Source organism: Onychomys torridus, chromosome 6, assembly GCF_903995425.1.
Source record: "Onychomys torridus chromosome 6, mOncTor1.1, whole genome shotgun sequence".
NCBI classification, from domain to species: domain Eukaryota; kingdom Metazoa; phylum Chordata; class Mammalia; order Rodentia; family Cricetidae; genus Onychomys; species Onychomys torridus.
In genome coordinates this window covers 127,665,512-127,688,474 of record NC_050448.1, presented here as the reverse complement: position 1 = coordinate 127,688,474, position 22,963 = coordinate 127,665,512, and the positions used below count along the sequence as shown (strand labels likewise).

At 43.9% G+C, this 22,963-nt stretch overlaps 1 protein-coding gene and 1 long non-coding RNA gene across 3 annotated transcripts in view; one reads left to right on the top strand and one right to left on the bottom strand.

Annotated features, from left to right (window-relative positions):
• Gipc2 (GIPC PDZ domain containing family member 2) overlaps window positions 1-22,719 on the top strand; it is a 69,057-nt gene extending 46,338 nt beyond the window's left edge. Inside the window, exons 4-6 of the mRNA XM_036190720.1 lie at window positions 7,398-7,504; window positions 11,214-11,295; window positions 22,329-22,719. Of these exons, the coding sequence (XP_036046613.1) occupies window positions 7,398-7,504; window positions 11,214-11,295; window positions 22,329-22,477 (338 nt within the window). The 3' untranslated portion in view covers window positions 22,478-22,719. The remainder of the gene's footprint in view (window positions 1-7,397; window positions 7,505-11,213; window positions 11,296-22,328) is intronic.
• Window positions 3,136-8,951, bottom strand: LOC118585224. Of its 2 annotated transcripts, none has more exons than XR_004945164.1 (5): window positions 8,903-8,951; window positions 8,361-8,452; window positions 8,020-8,135; window positions 6,745-6,826; window positions 3,136-3,563 (listed from the first exon to the last, which is right to left on the bottom strand). It is a non-coding gene; the product is annotated as an uncharacterized LOC118585224 (long non-coding RNA). The 2 variants fall into 2 exon arrangements; XR_004945165.1 differs by lacking the exon at window positions 3,136-3,563 and adding an exon at window positions 5,632-6,025.
• Window positions 22,720-22,963: the final 244 nt, after the last annotated feature.

Sequence of the window (22,963 nt, the reverse complement as noted above, 5' to 3'; positions counted from 1 at the left end):
GAGCACTTGCTGCTCTTCCAGAAGGCCAGAGTTCAGTTCCTAGCACTATATCAGGCCTAGACCCATATCAGGCCACTCACAACCACCTGTAACTCCAGTTCCAGGGGATCCAGTGTCCTGTTCTGGCCTCGGAAGGTACCTGTTCTCATGTGCACTTCCCACTCGGTCAGATAGCCATACAATTAAAAATAAAAGTAAGAAAAAAATGAACATAGACTTTCAAATGAGAGCACTTAAGTTAACCCCCCAGGTCGTGTGTTTACAAATCTGTAAAATGACACCAGTGTGCAGTTCTCAGTACTCCAAGGGCTGATGCAGAGGGATGGTTTCAGTGCTGTGTAAAATCATTCTCTCTTCCTCTGGAATAAACGGATGGTGGATATGCTCCTAGTGAATTTGGCGTGTAATGATCAGCCCCAGAGACTAGATCAGTTCTGAGAACGCTGAGACAGCAAGCATCTGTGGGTCTGCAGCACAGACCATTGCACAGTTCTGCCCGCAAGGTCAGAGAGCTGCCCTCCTCCACATTTCTCCCTCGGTTGGTTGTGCAGCAGCAGACATGGAAGCTGTAGGAACGCTTGGCTTTGGTGAGCTGGCTGAGAACCCTACAGGGTACTTAGGGGGAGCTGTGTTTCCCTTTCTGGGGTGGAGGGGACAAGAGACCAGAGTCCTGGGATTCTATTCATCACCCTGGCTCTCCGCTAGACCCTTGCCTCTTAAGGCTTCCCATCAAGGAGACAGATGGAGGCTCTCCAGTCTGGAGTACCTTTGCTTAAATCTGTATACTTTAGGGGCTCTGAGTAGAGTCCTGGGGTGGGTGGGGTGGGGTTATCTGCTGTTACTCTCAATTGAAGGGAGACATTATACAGCTTTATTTAAGAGAGGGGTAAAATATATACTGATTAATACACAGAGACATTGACACACACACACACACACACACACAGAGAGAGAGAGAGAGAGAGAGAGAGAGAGAGAGAGAGAGAGAGAGAGAGAGAGAGAGACCTGTGCACTTGGTTTTCAAAGTGACAATTTTTTGAGCTTATGAAGAAGGACCTCTGCATGTTTCTCTTTTTTGTTTTGTTTTGTTTGAGACAGGGTTTCACTGTATAGCCCTAGCTGTCCTGGAACTCACTCTGTACACCAGACTGGCTTTGAACTCACAGAGATCCACCTGCCTCTGCCTCCTGAGTGCTGAGAGTAAAGGCATATGCCACCACTGCCTGGCTTCTTTGCTGTTGTCTTTTGTTTTGGTTTCTTATTTTCTGAGAGAATGTGACCAACTTTGTTCTGGCAGGAGTGAAGAGCAGATTTCTCTCTCTCTTAAAAGCCACTGGATGGCAGCAGTGACAGTCTGCTAATAGGAGTAGACTGCCAGGCCCAGTCCCCCTGCATCAGCCCCTAGGGTGCCTGCTTAGAGCACTGTACATGCCTCCTGCTTACAGATAAGGACTTCATTCTCAAGTTGTAGATGGAGGCTCTGAGGATGCCAACTGAGGTGTTCAGAGTCTAAAGTCCATGCTCTTAACCACTATCTGTGGATCATGTACAGGTTTGGCCAAAGGGTGGTTGTTCCATAGGGTAAACCATTAGCCATAGCCTTTAGAACACAGCTGTGAGCTATGAAACCTTATGAACCACATTGAAAACCAAGTGAGAAGGTGGAGACAATCACATGTCAGCAGAAAGTCCTCACAAGATGTCCTAAAAGGCCAGATCAGTTGGGCATAGTGGCTCATATCTGTAATTCCAGTACTCAAGAGGTTAAGGCAAGAAGATCACTGGAATTTGAAGCAAACCTATCTATATAATGGGTTCCAGGCCACCCTGAGCTACTGAGTGAGAATCTGTGCTAGAGAGAGACAGACAGACAGACAGGCAGAGACAGAGAGACTCTTCTGACCACAGAGTAATTGTTGGGGAGAGCTGTGCCCCTTTGTGCCTACCACCTGTTAAGATCCTGTTCTTTGCCCCTGCCCTCAAGTGTGGCATCATACTCCAGGCTAAGGCCTGTGCCTGCAGAGATGGGGAGAGCGCCCACATCCTCCAGTATCACCTCTTGTCACTGAGGATCTATGCCACATTACATGCATGCTCCTCCTGAGAGCAGTGCTTTTGAATTCATGTTGTCTGCATTAATTTCATATCCTTGGGACTCATATCCTGGTTTTGGGCTGGGACTGGAGTCCAACACTTCCCTGCTCATTTCCCCATCTCCCCAGCATATAGCTGAGATTCGGAGTTTTAGGGCTAAAAATGTCAGCTAAGTAATTACTAAAGCAATTCATGGCTGTATTAAATATTGCATTTTAATTTGAAACTAAAAAATGTATTATATTATTATTCTTGATCTAAATGGCCTTTAAAGTTATTTTTATTCATCACCATCATTATTGTTAGTGTGTATATGCGGCATACATGTGTCACAGCACATGTGTGGAGGTCAGAGGACAACTTTGTGTGGATTCTGTGGATTGGATTCACATGGCAATTGTCTTTGTCCCTTGGCTCCTAAAAAGCCTTTCTTTTGGGTTGAGCACACAAACCAGAATTGTATGAAATCTGCCCAGCTCAGCCTGTTTCACTCCTTCCTTTCAGGGTCTCGTGTAGCCCAGACTGGCCTTGAATTTACTATGTAGCCAAGATTGGCGTTGAACTTCTGATCTTCCTATCTTTGTCTCCGGAGTGTAACTGTCATTCCTAACCAGAAATTTTTCTTATATAATCACAACCTTAATGAACACATGTGAGCGCCTTCATTTAAAAAAAAAAAAAAAAAGCCAGATATGTGAAACTATGGTTGTTAAAATACTTTCCCCAATCTCCTAGGGCCATCTTGCCCACACCCCTGTTCTTTCAACTCTTATGGAGTTCTTCCAGAGCACGCAACCTCATTTTCACAGTAATTATAGCCCCCATCAGCTCATGTTCTTTAAAATTAAGCCACATAATTAGAGTGAAAGATGTAACGGCCGTGAGGAGGTTTGGGGAGGAACACAGCTGTCTCTTGGTGATAGGAAGTTCCACTACAGAAGCATTGAAAGCTGGAGTGCTCTGTGATATCCTGAGTGATACCTGAGGCAGGTATGCATGCACCTGGGTGGACCCGGGAGCCCTTATGAATGCATGCAGTGATTTCACAGGTTATGGCTGGTCACCATAGTCTACAGTCTACACTACATCTTCTCCTAATTCATCCCGGAGAGAAGTCTTGTGTCTACCCATTTCTGTGAACTGACGGATTTAGGGCTTGGCCTGGCTGCCCAGACATGCTTAGGTAGGCTGTACTCCAAATTAGGCCAGACTATCAACATTCAGAATCTTTAAAACATTCCCCAACACTAAACCTGTCTTCTCCTCCACCACATCAGCCTGAATGAGCAGGATCACCCTGCCTGTTGTCTTGTGGGGACAAGTTGACTTACCTGAAACCTCCTCTTATCTTGGAAAACGTAGGTGATGGCAATCTGGAGGCTGGGCTAAACCAGAGTTTAATGTTTAACTTCTGCTTTGGTGCCACCAAGTGGTTAGTTTGGATATCACATGATCCAAGGAAAAGATGGCTGTCAGGAAAAAAAAAAAGTGATGATAAAAATAAATTCTGTGATAAGGAGATTTTGGGTCAGTGACAATATTCTGCGTGATACTCAGTGATGGGTGCATGTCATTAAGCAGTTTCACAGACAAATAGAACAACAGAAGTGAGCCTCAGTATCAGCCATGAACTCTGGGTGATGAGGACAGTTGGGGTATGCTCATGCTCTGGTGGGGGTGCTGATCATGGGGTAGTGGTCTGGGGTGGGCATGGAGTATAGGGGGGAACTTCTATATTTTTGCTCATTTTCTGTGGCTCTAAAGGTAATTTATTAATAATATTCACACTTCTACTTTTACAGCTTCCCCTTCTAGATTCTGGTGTTGCAGCAAGAGTAAGATACAGTGGAGACTCACCTGAGCCTTGTTTGGTTGCCATGATAAAATATCCTGGCAGAAAGTGGAGACAATATTTATTTTAGCTTACAGTTCCTGGCTACAGTCCACCATAGTAGGGCAGTCATGACGACAGGAACTGAAAACAGTCATTTCTCATCTACAGTTGAGAAAGAAGGAACTGGCATATGCTTACGGCTCAGCTCAGTTTCTCTATAATCCAGGACCCACACTCAGGGAGTGGTTCTGCTGACTTTAGGGTGGGTGTTCCTACATCAATTAATGTGCCCCAAGGCCATGTTCAGGGCCAACCCAATTGAGACAACCTCTCACTGAGACTGAGACTGTGTCACCTTGGCAATTAAAACCATCTATCCCAGTTGAATTCACAGAAGGCCGATCACACCTTTCTGATGGTGCACAGTCCTGCATCTGGGTCTTTAGCTTTGTAAACACCAGAAACTTACTATTGGTTCAACAGTATATGGAGCTGTTTCATTTTCCAGATCAAGTTCACAAACCTTTGAGCAACACTTGTTGAACCAGATGCTAATATGCACGCAATTAGACACATGGCTGTAATACTAGAATAAAACATAAATGTGTTAAGGGAGTAGTTTACTGTCTACTCTGAAGGAATTTTTGTTGGTTTGTTTGTTTTCGATACAGGGTTTCTCTGCATAGTTTTGGTGCCTATCCTGGATCTCTCTCTGTACACCAGGCTGGCCTCGAGCTCACAAAGATACGCCTGGCTCTGCCTCCCAAGTGCTGGGATTGAAAGTGTGTGCTGCTGCTGCTCGGCAATTTTTTTAAAGACAAAGTATGCTGGGCAGGTGGCATGGTGACATTGTAGTGGTGGTGGCACTATGCCACCCACCCAGCATACTTTGTGTGCTGTTTAGTCTTTAGTGAAATGAAGTGGAGTAATGTGGGCATGTGTGCACTGCACGCTTTTGAGCATGGTAAACTTTAGTGTGGTGTGCGCCTTTGTGTATGTTGTTCACTTGTTGGTAGTATTCAGCTAAGCCTGACTTAGCAGGCTTTCTTTGTGCTACCAACCAGCTCCCAAATCAGGACAAGAATTACTATTAGTTTTGAATGCTCAGCCTTAGCTTAGCTCTTATTTTAACCTGTTTCTCTTGACCTATGTTTTGCCTTGGGGCTTTTTACCTTCCTTTCTTTCTGCATATCTTACTCTTGCTGCTTCTCACTTTGCCTGGCAGCTGCCTGGCTTCTGGCTCTAGGCATGCTTTTCTTTCTCCCTCGATCTCTCTTCCCCCAGCCTAGATGTCTCCTATTTATTCCCTCTGCCTGCCAGCCCCACCTATCCCTCTCCTGCCTGGCTTTTGGCTGTTTAGCTTTTTATTAGACTAATCAGGTGCCTTAGGCAGGCAAGGTGAAACAGCAACACATCTTTTCATAATTAAACAAATGCAGCACAAACAAATGCTACACATCTCTACATAGTTAACAAAGGCAGCAGAAACAAATATAACATACCTTTATATAGCTCCAGTAATATTATACAGCACAAACAAATGCTACACATCTCTAAATAGTTAACAAAGGCAGCAGAAACAAATGTAATACACCTTCACATAGTTAAAGTAATATTCCACAGTGTAGACAAATGTAACCCATCTTTACATAGTTAACAAAGGCAGCAGAAGCAAATGTAACACACTTTCACATAGTTAAAGTAATATTCCATAGCGTAGACAAATGCAACTCATCTTTGCCCAGTTCAAATAATGTCCCACAACACCTGACTTTCCTGCTTTAGGATGTGACCCTTGGCTGGGCACACTCCCATTGCTGGCCAGTGCTGAAGATGGAGTGACCTATTCTTTCTCATTGGACACTCTTTTTGGAACTGTGCTCTAAGTAGCTGAGAATTCTTTCTTCCCCAGGGACATGTAGTAACTGGCAAGGCCAGTGCTGGCAGTCAGCTGGAAGGGGCGGCTTCAGTGATCTGGAAAGCTGCTCAGCCACCGACTAGCTCACCACCATTCATGGCTTCCATCCTTGCAGGGAGCCTGTCTGTGCATCCTATGGTAACTTTTAGAGGAGAGCTTGTGTTTTGGAGATTCTGTCCCTAATTTCAGATTAAAATGAATGTGTTAGATTCTTAATCCCATTGTCCTAGATTCCCAGCAAGAAAGCAAAACCTGGCAGCAGATGGGGCCAGTCTAGGGTTCTTATCAAGAATGCATCCATATGTACCTATGATTTCTGCACCTTTACAGCTTGCACAGAACCCTCTAGCCTGTTTGGTCTCACTGTCTGCAAGCCCAGCTGTCTCCCCGTGGTAGAGCCCCTGGACCTGGCCTTAAGCTGTAGCTTAAGAGAGGCCCCTGCCAAAGGGGCTTGGGCACATTTGCAGAAGTTATGGATTGACATCCTGTACTTACTTAGACTCTGATTTCTTTTTATTTTTGCCACTGTGTTATTTTTAAAGGGTTGGGTATAACAGGTTAAACTGAAAAAAAAAAATCAGGAAATTGATACAAGCCTCTGAATATCCAGTTTCACTGGCAAACAGTGAATCTGGCTGGGCAGGCCATGTTCCCACAGGGCATGTGTTACTAGAGAGGTCTAGATGGGGCACACCCTCCCAGTTCCCCTCCCTGCCTCCCCTCGGTTGTGTTGCTGCTTCGGATTAGTGCCTTGCAAAGCACTGGGTTCATTGCAAAAGAACAGATAAAGTGCAGGCAGAGCCCCAGGACAGGGCTGGCCCCTCTGGATGGCCCCCAGTGACCATGCTGAGGGAATTCCTTCTTTGAAACTGCCCCAGCTTTTATCTTCCCAACTCACCCTTGGGTATGTCTTCTTTGAATTCATTCTTCCAGCTTCTGGTCGGTGTGGGGCCGCAGAGGTTGAATAAAGAGTGAAGAGTCTGGGATCACAGGAGATGATTTTAGCAATCCCCCTGCCTCACCCTTTCCAATGCTGAGATTAGTCAGAAGCTACCATGCCTGGCAAGACTTGGTTTGAATCTCAGCTGCACTGATTTTTACCTCCCTTATTTGTAAAGTTGATAAATAACAGGCCTTATAGGGCAGTCCGTGTGTTGGTGGAATTTTGTCTACAAAGCGTCAAGTTCCAGTGCTCTGGCCCTTCTCAGACCTCTCTTTCTTTTCTTCAAGACTGAGATGAAGGCCAGATGAGATTTCCAGGCTGCTGTCTGGCCACTCACACCTTTTTGCTCTGCGAATAAAGCCAACTCTTTATCCTACTCTTTCTTCCCTAAAGCTTCCAGCCTGTCTCATGGCTTACTTTTGTTTTGCTGATTCAACTGTCCCATAGACACACCCATGACAATAACGGAGGCCAGGTAGGCTTGTGGTGTTTTAGGTAATTCTGTAAGAAGGCAAGTTCTTTATCAAATCTGCCACAACTACATAATGTTTCCTTAAGGAAATGTCTCCACTTTCACACATGCCTTTCCTACTCACATGTTGTTACAGAAATAGGACCAAGGTCAAAAACTGGAAAGACATCAACAGAAAAAATTGGTACTTCAAGAGGAACTCTTCGTCTGAGATCAAAAGGTCCTGCCATGGTAGAAGAGCTGGTATGTTATGTTCATTTAATTGCCATTCTGATTGGAAATATAGAGCTATGCACATTTATTAGAGCTGGAAATAAAGCTAAAGTAATCCCGGTAAGTAAAATGCGCTGGGTGGGTGCAGAGCATATGCTTTGAATTCGTTTCCTCCTCATGCAATGTTTCCTCCTCGGGAAAACCACTGAGCTGTTAAGAGGAAAATACCCCAAAGCATGGAAGCGCCTGTGGTCCGTGGGAAGCCCCTTCTCCTGCAGGTCACTTGTCTAGATTTGTCTGTGGACATTTGAATGATCTAAAAACTTAAAGTGAGTCTGAGACATGCACTCATGAATACTGTTAGAGTGAAAGGTTATATCCGAGATGTCCAGTCTCCTAATATAACAGTCATATCTGACTCTTTCCTCCCTTTCATGCTCTACGCTCCTCCTGCCAGGGAACCTGTGGATCCAGCCTGCAATAAACCAGCCTCCAACAACCCCCCCCCCCCTGCATGCACTGAGACTCCAGGCACCTTGTCTTACCCTGGAGGCTGCTGGATCATTCCCTGTTTGCCTTCCTCTTTCCCTCTGTGCTGGGTACAGCAGCCAGGGTATCCTTTAGAGATGCAAGTCTGGGGAGGCTGGGGCTTCCTGTGTCCCTGAGAATAAAAGTTGAGGCCTCAGACCTACTAAGCCTGTGGCCTGACCCCACCTTTCTACTCTGACCTCATTTACACCCCACCCCCCACGCTGTTGTGTCATGACCCCCCCTCCCCACTCAGCCAGGTTCCCCTCATCCACATCAGCCAAAGCATTTGAAAATGAGCTGCAATGAGTCTTCTGCACAACAGCAGGGTAGGAACATCTAATGGTTGAGCCTTTACTTTTCCCTTTGCTCCTTCCACCTCCTGGTGTATTGCTGAAGATGGTCACTGTCCCTTGAATCAGTGAACACGCCTCCCCAGAAGACAGGAATCTGTAAGAGAATGACAATCAGTGGGCAGGAGCTTCAGTGGGGCATACTGTTGGCAGTTGTGAGGAAAAATGAGCAGATGGGACCCATCGTGTGGAAGAAGTACAGTGTGTAGGGCACCGCCCTGCCCTGTGGGGGTGAGCACTGGTTTCCAATAGTTAACAGAAGCAGTGCATGTCTGTTAAGCACCGGTTGTATGTGAGGTGCTGCAGGGAGAGGAAGGAAACCTGCAGTCTGTCTGGGGCACTGGAAAGAGTTATTCAAATACAAACATTAAACATCCATCCATTTGCTGGTCTGTTTAATTAAATAGGTCAATTAAAACTAGCTCATAATGAAAAGAAGCTAGTTTGATGCTAATATTAAATTGGTACAAATAGCCCGCAACTGAGTTTCTAAAGGATTTTAAACTTACAAGATTATAAACGATCTCTATTCAAACCTGGCACAAACCTGGGGAGCCGAGGATGATGCTCCATTCCCAGAACTCATTCTTTATTCATTGTGTTTGCCGAGCCTGGCACAGTCCGGGCGCTGGTGATACAAGAACAAATAAAGACCTTTTCCTCAGAGAGGGCGGGCATTAACAGAAACTATTAGGAACCAGGGGTGCAGGGCTGGAGAACAGTTCAGGACACACCCTGATACCACAAAGAGGCTGTCAGGGACCAGGGAAGACAAGAGGTCAGCCAGCGGTTCCCTGCAGAAGAAGTAGCAGAGTTTGTGCAAGTGGGAGATGAGTTACAAAATAATTGTGGGCTTGAGGAGAGAGGGCACTCACACATACCACACACACTGCACACACACTCACACTGACATATGCATGCTTACACACAAACTTACATACTCTGTACATACTTTCATACATTCACAGACATCATATAGACACATTACTCACACATCCCACACCATTATAAATACACACATGTACTCACATACAAATTCAGGCAATGACACTAAACACTCACACACACAGTCACAATACTTATACATAGACACCCACACATACACACATGTACACACACTTGACATACACAAACACTTCACACATGTGTACACACAGAAATACTGATATCCACTCAATTGCAGACACACTCATGTATACTCATACTTCACACAAACTTTTACACATTCATTCACATGCATATACTCCACACACATATGTATATACTAATGCTCACATATTCACACAACGACACACGCACATACACACAGAATGGCATACATTTATCTCACAGGCATATATGTGTATGCACATGCACACTCCATACCCCCCACATATACACTCATAAACTCATGTATACACATAGAAAGTCTGAACACACACTCACACAATACACAAATGCACACACACATTCTCACATATTTATATGCACATTCATACACATACTTTATACACAAATTCTACATACTTGTGCATACACACAAGTTCATACATTCACATACATGTGTACACCCACATTCCTCTCTACATGCACATATCACATACATACCCTCTCCTGAAATTCACACTCAAATATTACACACATGCAGCACAAAAGCTCACTCATTTACATATACATACTTATATAAACACACATACCCTCACTCCTCACACATGTACAGTCATACATAATGCACTGGCATTTTTTCATGTAAAGAGTCATACACACTAGTGATCCCAGCACTGGGGAGGTGGACACTGGAGGTGCCCAGGGGCTTGCTAGCTGAGACAGTAAGCTCCAGGCTCAATGAGACACCCTGTCTCAAAAAATATAAGGAGGGCAGTTGAGGAGGGCACTTGGTATCAGCCTCTGACCTCCACACAAATGTGTCACACATGTACATATACATGAAACACACACACACACACACACACAAACATACAGACACAGGTACACACATAGACATACATACACATACACATAAACACATAGACACACACATAGACATACACACACACATAGATACACACACAGACACACACATAGATACACACACGCACACACACATATAGACACACACGTACACACATAGATACACACACAGACACACAGACACACACATAGATACACACACACATAGATACACATGCACACACACACACATAGATACACACACACACACACACGCACACACACACACACACACACACACACACACACACACACACAGGAAAGAGTTTGGAGACCCCCAACCTTTTAGCGGCCATGCTCTCCAACTCCTAGTCACATATTCTCACTGTATTCTCAGGCCCTCCGGACTTCTTACAGTGACTGTAATGTACTCTTCTATCGGACTTTACAGACTCACATGGCTTTCCATGTGTGTTACTGTCACTCACGGTGTCTCTCCCCTGTGTGTCTGACATGTCCCCTTCCCTGGAAACGCCGTCCTTAGATCACTTTCTTCTGAAGACTTCTGGCTTCTGTCCCTCTTATGCCTTAAAACTCCGTCTAATCGCTGACGTCACATCTTTCTCCCATTTGCGAAGTTCAGAACCTGGGAACTGTGCTCTTCTCTCCTCTTCCTGCTTCGCTCCCTCCCTCCCTCCCTTCTCCCTTCCTCACCCCTTCCTCCCCTTCCTTCCCTGAATCCATAATATTTAATGCTGACACTATAGCTATATATTTGCTGTATTGATTTGCATTTAGCTATAAGGTTGTAAGGTATATTTCAGATCCGTCCACTAAAATCAGCTAATGGACCACATTTCCTGTTGGGTGTGCCCTGGCAGTCAAGAGACTTTATTGTGTAAATGCAACATCTTGTTTTCCTTTTAAAGCCCTCAGAAGCCAAAGCAAAGGCAATCGAGAAGGTGGATGATCTCCTGGAACTGTACATGGGAATTCGAGATATTGACTTGGGTAAGGCCACACTGTTAGTGAATATTTCTGTGTTGTTTATAGACGATAGCCAACTGTGCTCTTCAAGATGAAGAGGATTTCTGGAGTACAAAAGAACATAAAAATAGTAAAGAATAGTGATTTACCAAGTTTCTTGCTGGGGGGATTACTGCTAAGTTAACTTTTACAATTTTAGCTAAAGGTGGCATGGTGGCGCACGCCTTTAATCCCTGCACTATGGAGGCAGAGGCAGGTGAATCTCTGTGAGTTCAAGGCCAGCCTGGTCTACACAGTGTATTCCAGGACAGCCAGAGCTACATAATAGAAAGACTCTGTATCAAAAAATAAACAAAAATTTTAATTTTTAGTCTAGACACTGTGAATAATACCACCTTTACCATATTTTATGAATTAAAATATTCATGAAAATATATAAATGATGCATATGAAAAGTTTCCTTATCTGATGGGCCACATTTACATCAATTATTGGTTAAGTCACACATTATGATATTAAAGCTGTACACCATTTAATAGGATTCCTGAAATAAAAGAAAAAGACACAAAGCTCACGAGTAAGGTGACTCGCAGCGGGCTTCTGTGTGTTCCTGTTACTTCTTGTGCTACCACGACTGTGCCAAGTTCTCGCTTTATCAACTAAGGCTCTACCAGCAGCAAACATTGCACAACAAAATGAAAACAAAAAACCAAACCAAACCCTTAACTTCAACTGTACTAAGGAGGAAAAAATAGAAGAAATTTATAGTAAAAAAATCCAGAGATGGGTCTTGATTTCAGAAATGGCGAAATCTGGGTGCTGAAGAGATGGCTCAGAAGCGAAGAGCGCTCTCCCCTGGATTCAGTGCCCATCACGCCTGCGGCAGCTCACAGGCGCTTGTAGCTCCAGGTCCAGGGGTTCTGGTGCCCCCTTCTGGCCTCCAAGGGCACTGCACACACATGGTGTGGCCGCAACACTCACAGGTAAAACAAAAGAATGCTAGACGGTACCTCCAGAGACAGTGTGGACAATGTGTCTTATGAGCAGCTGCCTCTGTGCAGTGAGGAGTTGGGATAACAAAGAACAGACTCTTATAGGAGAGAAGGAGTGGGAAATCCACACAGGGAGAGACAGGGCAGCTGACCGGTGGGTACACAGAAAGGTGGCTCAACACAAAGCAGGAAACAGGGCGGAGCTAAGGCTGGGTGGTTCCTGGAAGGGAACAGAAGCCTCGTGAGGAGGTGAGGCAAGGCCCAGGAAAAGCCAGTGGAGGCCGCATGCCCCAGGTACAATTGATGAGACAGTGACTCCCCAGCACTTGAGGGAGAGGTCTATTGTGCCTCCTCCATGTCTCAGAGGGCTGTGGCTGGGTGCCACTGCTCTAAGAGGTGGTTATTCAAAATTGAGCCACCCTGGGCTCTGGGAATAAAGGACAATCCCAAGTCAGTGTTAGAAATTACAAAAAATTAAAAATGGAAGCAGCAGGTTCAGCAGGAAGGAGCTGATATAGAATTACCCTTCAGAAAATGTTCTATTAGGAGCTGGGGAGGGGTGTGCAGGCTGCAGGTCCAGAGAGACGCTGCGTTAGGAGAGGTGGCCACCTTGTAGTGTGTTTCAGGATAAAGAACTGAAGGAAAGAGGCTAAAGATTCTCAGAGTAAAGGTTTGTTTGTTTGTTTATTTATTTATTTATTTTGAGACAGGGTTTCTTTGTATAGCTTTGCGCCTTTCCTGGAACTCATTTTGGAGACCAGGCTGGCCTCGAACTCACAGACATCTGCCTGGCTCTGCCTCCCGAGTGCTGAGATTAAAGGCATGAGGCGTGCACCACTACCTGGCAAGGTTTTTATTTTTATTCTTTACTTTTGGTGTGTGTGTGTGTATGTGTGTGTGTGTGTGTGTGTGTGTCATAGCTTTTCAGGGGTGTGGTGGGAAGTCCCATGACATGTGAATTAACTAGGCCTAGTCTGTGAAATTCCTGTTATTGAGGTACAGCACAGTCAGGACCTAGACTTATCTTGCAGTTGTAGTGGGAGGGACGAGCTTGCTACCCCTCATCCAGACTGGAGTGGTCTCTCCGTCTCAGCAGGGGGGATCTTTGTTCTAAGGGGCTGGCTGTAGCACAGTGTGGCCTGATTTTTTCCAGGCTGCTGCATCTATCCACTTCAAGCAATAGGCCCACGCTCTACTGGTCAGGGAGCCCGAAGTCAATCTACTACAGCCCTGGATGACATACAGCCAGAAGACTGGGAGGATGGCAGTGAAGTTATAGGAGATGTAGTCCCATGCCCAGTGTCTGGGAGCTGGCCTCATTATTCTACAATGACTTTGGAGTCTAATAGCCCTGACCCTGATGCCAGAAGGCTGATCAACCCTGAGTAACCTGGGGCTGCCACAGGGGTGGAACTCTGTGGCTCTGAGGAGACACTTGTTAAGGCTTAGAGATTTAAAAAAATTTTTTTTTTCTTTTGGTTTTTCGAGACAGGGTTTCTCTGTGTGACAGCTCTGGCTGTCCTGGAACTCACTCTGTAGAGCAGGCTGGCCTCAAACTCAGAGATCTGCCTGCCTCTAACTCCTGAGTGCTGGGCTTAAAGGTGTTCCCCACCATGCCCTGTGGTTTAGAGGGTTTTAAAAGTTCAGAGACATGTCTGTCCACACAGAGTTGTGTTTACTTTCCTCACTCCTAACACATTTGGGAGATGCTCCCTCATTTGGAACATTAGGAATGCCATGGTGTATGAATTGAGAGGCTGGGGGAGCACAGCAGCCCCTGCCTACCCCACAGAATGCAAAGCTAAATGTAGTCAGCAGAAGCCCCTCATATGCAAAGAAGCCACAGAGGGGAAGGCAGTTAGTAGAGGAGGACTTACTTTGGGCTGCCAGCTCACAAAATACTACACGGAGACTTATTATTAATTGTGAAACCTTGGCCTTAGCTTAGGCTTGTTCCTAACTAGTTCTTATAACTTAATCCATATCTTTTAATCTACATGGTTTTACGTGGCTCAGTTACTTCTACTCTGTACTGCCCATCCTGCTTCCTCAGCATCTGGCTGGTGACTCTCCCTTTCTTCTTCCCAGAGCTCTCTGTCCCTGGAAGTCCTTCCTGCCTACCTAGTGGCCATTAAGCTCTTTACTAAAGCAATGTGACATAGTTTGTACAGTATAAAGGAATATTCCACAGCAAGTTGGGGACAGCTGACATGTGACTCACATAGGCATAGAAAGGGATAAACAAAGAGAGGCAAGAATCTATAGGTTAAGCTGCCCTGATCCCCAGGGCCACCTGACTTACTGCAGTTTTAAAGGATCCAGGAGAAGACACTAACACTCCATTTATTTTCCTATTCTTTGTTTTCTATTTTTCTTTTTATCATGCTTCCAGTATACTGTTACTTTATCTTATTTCTAAAAGCTTTATGTTTCTATCATTTCTCTGATTTTGTTTATATATATTTTTTATTATTATTGGGTGACCTTCTTTTGACTTTTTTTTTAAAATAAAAGTTTCCCCTCAACTTTCCCCTTATAACACTCTCATTCATTCTTGGTTTCCTTACTTGGGGCTCTTCTGGCTCCCCCCTTCTCCCTACCCTGTTATTTTCTCATTTTTGTCTCTACATTAACCTTAAATAATTTTAACCTCACCTCACAGTCTGTTTTATGGTAATTGGTGATGGAGTATAGATCTTAATCTAAGTGCACTGCTGTATCTTGTTCGGTTTCTATTGTGGCTCTTTGAGTAATTTGTGTTCTCTCTGAGCGGTGCTAGGACTGAACCTTAAGAGCAGGCTGCTCACTGAGATCCCAGATAAAACTGCATGAGATGTACAACCCACAGATGCACACCTCTCAACACAGAAAAACAAGAAACATAGAAAGCAAGGCAATATAACTCCACAGCTAGTCAAAAGATCAAAAATCTGCAACAATTGAATTCAACGATCCTAACTAAAATGTGTAAAATGTCAGGTAAAGGATCTAAGAGCTTACTTGTAAAAACTTCCAGGGACTTCACAGAAGATCCATAAAGATACATAAAAGCAGATAAATGAAGTAAGAAAATCAATCTTGAGTGTAGAAAAGAAAGTCAGTAAAATGGAAGGGAAATGTGCCAGGTGCTATGGTACATTCCTTTAATGATAACACTCAGGAGGCAGAGGCAGGTGGGTCTCTGTGAGTTCCAGGACAGCATGGACTACAGAGTGAGACCTTGTCTCAAAAACCTACCAAACAAACAAAAAGAAATACTGAAATAAAAAATTCAGTGAATCATAAAAACAAAACAAAACAACAAAACTGCACAAACCCACAGCAGACGGCACCATCAATGAACAAAATCAAACGAAAGATGTAGTTGGAGAGATTTTCTCCAGCCCCCACCAAGCCCTGTTAGTCCAACAACCCACTTATAAAATAAACACACAGACATTTATATTATTTAAACTGCTTGGCCATTAGCTCAGGTCTACCATTGTCTAGCTCTTACTCTTATATTTAGCCCATTTCTATTAATCTATACTTTGCCACATAGCTTGTGGCTTACCATTACCTTATCTCTTTACATGGCGGCGGCTGGCCATGTCTCTCTCAGGCTTCACTTCCCAGAATTCTCCTCCTCCTTGTCCTGCCTACCCTATCCTTTCTGCCTGGCTACCGGCCAATCAGCACTTTATTTATTTTAACCAATCAGAGCAACACATTTGACATACAGAATATCCCACAGCACTTCCCCTTTACTTCTTTTCAAAAAGCAAGGTTTTTAACGTTTATATAGTAAAATTTCAGATAACAAAACAATTATTAAGCAAGAATTACAGTTACAATATTAAAGAAGATATCTAATCTATCTTATATTTGTGAGCCTAAGGTTTTATATCTAACTTATCTTTTATCATAACTGAGGAAATTATAACTATCTAGTCTAGCATGAGACTCTTAATCTCAGGGTCGTGGGTTTGAGCCCCACGTTGGGTGCCAGATATTGGTGAAATTATTAAGGCCACTCCACGTAGTTAAAAGGGAGGTTTATTTTGTGGGGTAACTTACAAATGAAGAGACGGGTAGTTTGTAGGGTCTGGCAAAAGTATGGCGCAGTCCGGCGGTGTTCTCTGGAGCACTCTGCTTGGTCTACCTCCAGCTTCCGGGGTCCTGGAACCAAGAGAAGCCCTCCTCTCGATCCTGGGTCTTCAGCATCCTCTCTCAGCCCCGCCTTGTGGGCGTGACCATTACCAAAGCCTCAGTGGGGGTTGGAACTTCCAGGCCAAGGCTGGAATGGCTACCCACTACAGAAAGACTCCATGACTGGAAGACTAGGTCAACACATCCCACACTTACATACCAGTGAAGAAGAGAACTGGGCAGTCAAGCACACAAACTTCCAAGATCTCTGGACCATGATCAAGAGACCAAACCTGAGACCCATGGGGCTGACAAATGAGTTGAGATTAAAAACCAAAGGGACAGAAAATCTAGTCAGCATAGGAGAAAATTCCCCAAATCCAGGGAAAGAAATGAACATTCCAACATAGCAGAATCCCAGATGGGCATGTTCAGAGGAGAGAAAGGTAGAGTTCAGATGGTCCTGTGTACATCCATCTAGGTCACCTCATCTCCAGAACCTACACTCAGGGGGAATTCTAGGATTTGGATACATGACACAGGCTTGTGGGGGTAATTCAGATGCATGGAAATGAGGGTAAGAGGGTTTAGAGAGGGCAGGGACCTGAAAAATATGGACTAGGTAGGGTTTGCTGGAAAATGATACCATTCATCAGTCTTCAGCTGAAAAGCTACAGATAATGGTGAACAGGATGGGATTCGGGATTCAAATCCATTCTTAGATCATGTGCTAGAGTTCATGAGAACAAAGCTTTCAAGGTAGGGCCTCAGGGCTGTCTTCAACATTAGAACTTCTCATAGTTATGTAAATCAGAACTAGTTATTATTCAAATGCAGATATGGAGGCTGGAGAGATGGTTCGGCAGTTAAGACTGGTTGCTGTTCTTCCAGAGGATGTGGGTTGCTTTCCAAGTACTCATGGTGCATGACTCACAACCACTCTAATTCTAGCTCCAGAGGATACTGCACGCACTTGCATATACCCTGCATTCATCAAACAAACACACATTCAAATAAATAGAGATAAAATAAATCTGGTGCTCATGGAAGCCTGAAGAGGCCATGGTAGCTCTTGGAACTAGAATTACAGGTGGTTGTGAGTTGTCATGGGAATTGAACCTGAGTGCTCTGAACCACCGAGCAATCCCTCCAAATAAAACAAATCTTTAAACAATTATTTCATTTATGTGTATAAGTGTTTTGCCTGCATGTATTTCTGTGCACCATGTGCATGCCCTCAGAGGTCCAGAAGAGAGCATTAGATAACTGGAATTATTATTATTATTATTATTATTATTATTATTATTATTACTTCCAGAGATCTTGTGTTTTAGTGAGAGGCAAGAATCATTCACACATGTAACATGTAAGGTGGTGATTTATGCCCTGAAGAAAGTCAATGGGCTGGAGTTAGGCGGTGACCAGCACATTTATATTTGACATTTATTTCTCACCGCAACACACTCCAGATCGGTTTTGTTCTTTTGTGCTCACTCTACCTCACAGTTATATATTACCTGCTGCCATCCTGTATGCAATTACAGTTCAGCATTCATCTAGGAACACAATTCAGGAGGACAGTCAGGATCTGCACATACATAAGGAAAGCAATAAATTCACCAATTATGAATTAGCATCACTAGTATTCATTAGTTGTCCAGTTGGAGGAAAACAATCCCATGACCACAAGAAGACAGAGAAACTGCTAACCGTTGCAGTGTGGGCATGCGTCTCATGGATGAGGGTGGAGTCAGTAAGACCTTGAATGATGATTTGGTCTTAGGAAGCAGATGCCATGTGCACACTGTGCCTGGTTGGGGAAATATCAGAAGAGATATAGAGGCAGGGAAGTCTACGAAAACTAGTGTGGTAGGAGGACTACAGATGGGGTTTTATCGTCAGACATATCTGTTTCTGAGTTCTTGCCTTGGTTTTCTGTGACCTTGGTTTATTACTTAAGGTCTCCCTTTTCTAGTTTGAAAACTGAAAATATGACTTATGCTCTTACGGTGCTGTTGTGGTTCCGATATTTGCAAAACAAACTACTCTAAAGAGGATTTACATGACACATCCAGTGTATTTGTCTAGAACTTCCATGGTACGGAATCGAAGTGCACAGTGGAAGCCACTTGTCTCTGCTCAGTATTGTCTGGATCTCGGTTGGGGTGACAAGATGACTGGCCTCTTACATCCAAGGCCAGGATCACCTGGAATCCTATTTGTTTGGAGGTTTATTATTAGTCTCTTGAGATATCAGCTGGGGCCATGTGCCATAGCATTTGTGTGTGGTATCTGCATGGCTCAGGTTTGATTAAAATATGGTAGCACCAGGGAGATTCAGTTTCTTACACTGGCAATCTAGAACACTGTCTTAGTTAGGGTTTCTATGGTTGTGATGGAACACCATGACCAAAGCATCTTGGAGAGGTTTATTTATTTTTATTTTTATTTTTTGTTTTCTTTTTGAGCTGAGGATCGAACCCAGGGCCTTGTGCTTGCTAGGCAAACACTCTACCACTGAGCTAAATCCTCAACCCTGGAGAGGTTTATTTGGCTTATGTGTCCCTCATGTTTATTTTGCTTATGTATTAGTTGCAATCCATTGAGGAAAGCCAAGTTAGGAACTCAAGTTGGGAAGGAACACAGAGGCAGAAACTGAGGCAGAGGCCATGGGGGACTATTGCTTACTGGCTTGCCTCTCATATTTGGAACTGGAATTCAGGATGATTGTGAGCCACCATGTGAAAGCTGGCTTCTGAACTTGTATACTCTGCACAAGAACAAGTGTTCATAATAGATGACTCGTCTTTCAAGCCCTTAAATCTTAAAAAATACAAAGATAGTACAGCAGAATAATGGATAATAGTACAAATGATTATAAATGAGCCTAAGATGTAAGTCTTTAAAGATGAATTTTCTGGGTTGATGAGATGGCCCAGAAGGTAAAGCCACCGCCCATTAAGCCTGGTGACCCAAGTTTGATCCCAGGGATCCACATGGTGGGAGGAGAGCACTGCCTCCTGTAAGTTGAAGCTGTCTTCTGACCTTCACAGTCCACACTGTGGTGTACAAGACGTCTGCTACACACACACACACACACACACACACACACACACACACACGAAATAAATGTAATTTGAAAAAGAATCTTAAAAAAGAAGAGTGAATTTTCTCTTGTGCTCAGAAATGTAGACCATTGAATATTCTAAAAAATTCATCGAAATTACCCAGTGGTCCCTTGTCAGTTTAATGAAATATCTGTAGTAAATTCCTTTAATTGACATGAAGCCATTGGCATCACACATGATTAGTAGTATGATTGGTCACTTAGGGAGGCAAAATGTAAGAAGAGTCATTATTTGAAGGATGTTAGCTGTTGTTAAATTATGAATTTCTGTTGTTTAGATACGATTAGCATGAAATATCATTCAGAAATGTGAGCCTAACTTAACAGACAAATGCATGACTTGACTTCTCTGCAGAACCAGTATTTCTTAGCTTTCAGGATGTTCTTTCTTTTTGTTTTTTGAGACAGGGTTTCTCTGTGTAGCCCTGGCTTTCCTGGAGCTTGATCTGTAGACTAGGCTGGCCACAGTCTCAGAGATCTGCCTTCCTCTGCCTCCCGAGTGCTGGGATTAAAAGCATGGGCCACCACCACCTGGCTTCAGATGAGTTTTTGTAGGAAATAACTCTGAGGATGAACATACACCAACGGTTGTAATTTAAGCTGTGGTTTTTCAACCAGCCAAGCTAACACAGAGTACCTTGAGATGTTATCTGTAAAATAAAAATTCTGGAAGGTGTGAGTCCCCTGGAGTGATCTAACTCAAGGATACATTGTATACTCCATCTGGAAGCTTTAAGGCAACAGTGTAACTACCTCTGGACCCGCAGTGTTTTCTGATACCAATTTAGGATTTTGGACTAATTCTGGCAGTTTCAGAACTTAAAAAGTTATTATATTAAAAAGGCTAGAAATGTGTGGGAAGAAAATTCAAATGAATTTCAGTTTCTAAGTCATTTTCCCCACAATACCTTTTATAGCTGGTTAGAAAGGTATATTGATGATGTTTCTTCCATGGGTCCTTGCCTGGGTCAGTAAAGCAATGCACACTGTGAAGAGCTTCTGAGTTGAGTTCAATGAAATCTCGAGTAGATTTTTATTAAAAAGTGCACTGTAGAGGCTGGAGGAACGGCTCATCGGTTAAGAGAACTGGCTGCTCTTTCAGAGGACCTGGTGCACATAGCATCTCATAGTCATCTGTAACATCCAGTCACAGGGCATTTACCACCTTCTTCTGGCTTCCACAAGCCCTGCATATATATGGTGTAGAGACATACATGCTGGCAAGATACACATACACATAAAAAATAGTGAATAAATAAAGGGGCTGGAGAGATGGCTCAGAGGTTAAGAGCACCTCTGAGTTAGAGGAAGAGTTCTCCCAGAGGTCCTGAGTTCAATTCCCAGCAACCACATGGTGGCTCACAACCATCTTCAATGAGAGATCTGGTGCCCTCTTATGGCCTGCAGGCTGAACACTCACTGTATACATAATAAATAAATAAATCTTAAAAAAAAAAATCAAATATTTTTTAAAAACATGTATTGTAGGGCTAAGGGTCCAGCTCATCATAGATAGAGCATCTACCTGGAATACATAAGACCCTGAGTTGGAGTTCCATTAATACACACACACACACCCCATATATACAATGTATACATATACATACACATATACATACACATATACATATAAATACATACATACAATAAAGATTTTAAGTAATAGGTTAATTTTTACACCTGAAAGTTCTTTAAATATTTACAAAGTTAATGGAGACTGTATATTAGTCAAAGTTCTGTGGTGAAAGGAGCATAAAAATATTTTCAGAGTGGCCACAAGAGGTCAGCACTTAGCTGTAATATGTGGCATTAAAAAAATCCTTTGTGGTTGTGAGCACTCATAAGGGGCGGAGCAAAAATGTAGGTGAACTCCATGGGATTCTAGATCCTGGGGAAAGTCCTCTGGGGATGTGTGCTTTCCTCTGGGGATGCTGTTTCCCAGACATAGAACACAGGGTTTAAGTCACTTCTGAGGAAGGCAGACCATGCATACCATCTAAATTTTCTCTCTCTCTCTCTCTCTCTCTCTCTCTCTCTCTCTCTCTCCTGGAGCTGAGGACTGAACCCAGGGCCTTGTGCTTGCTAGGCAAGTGCTCTACCATTGAGCTAAATCCCCAACCCCACAATCTTAATTTTCTATCCGAAACCAGAAGGCACTCAAGAAAGATGCCACAAAAACTCAAACTGCTGTGTGGTCAGCTGTGCATGTTCCTTTGGTGAGGGAAGAGTATACTCCAGCTGTCTGGGAGTAGGGTGGATGGAAGGGACAGAGGGTGGTTAGTGACTGTGGGAAGGTGAGGCTGCGTGTGCTAACACTCCTGGTGAGGTTAGTCATGGGGTTTTCTTCATGTGTCTTCCATCCATCAGATGCTGCAGGGCTGCATAGAGGACTCAGTAAGATGCTTCTCTGGGAACTACAAGTTTGCTCCACAGAGTCCAAATACTAGATGTGGTGGTGTGTGCTTTAAAACTTACTGGAGACAGGAGGATTCCTGGTGCCGGCTGGACAGCCAGCATAGCCTAACTAGTGAGCTCCAGGCCCATGAGGGCACAGTCTCAGAAAGAGGTGGATGACATTTCAGGGGTTGACACCTGAGGCTACCTTCTTGTCTCTCTATGTATGTACACACACTCCACACCAGACAAAACAGGAAAAAACAACCCCAAATGAATGCTGGAGACTCCCAATTGATGGGCTCTCAGGTTGGGGACAGGGCAGAGGTGACAGCTTCATATCTGACACGGTGGACACAGTCAGTCCTCTGATGTTGGCTCACGGCTCATTAACCTTTACAAATTATCATTGACAGCTACGACCATGTTTGAAGCTGGGAAAGACAAAAGCAACCCAGACGAATTTGCTGTGGCACTTGATGAGACTCTGGGAGACTTTGCTTTTCCTGATGAATTTGTGTTTGACGTGTGGGGAGCCATCGGTGACGTGAAACAAGGGCGGTGACGGCGTGGATGATCTTCCGCCCTCTGGGGACTCTTAGATAACTTGACGAGCTCTGCTTCAGCTCCATGTGTATGAGATACAGTCTACAGAATGTAATTTTGATTTATGGATTCTGTTTAATATAGTTTCCTATGTAGTAAGTATGCTTAAGATAAAGTATGATCCATTTCAATGTTTGTTCAAAAGTTTCTAACAGTGATTTTTAAAAGAGCATTACACCTGTGATCTTGTTCCCCGTTGACACTCATGCCTTACTTTCCACATTAAATAGATGATTACAAACAGCTTTGGGGGTGTTTTTTTTTCCTCCAATATCTTTTTAAAAAAATGTGCATTTATCATTCCATGTATGTGCTTGCCTGTGCGCATGCAGTGCTTGAGGAGACCAGAAGAGGGCGTCTGTAACCATCTACAACTCTCCAACTGGAGGTCTGCACAGTTGTGAGGGGCATGTGGGTGCTGGGGACTAAATCTGGGTGGTCTACA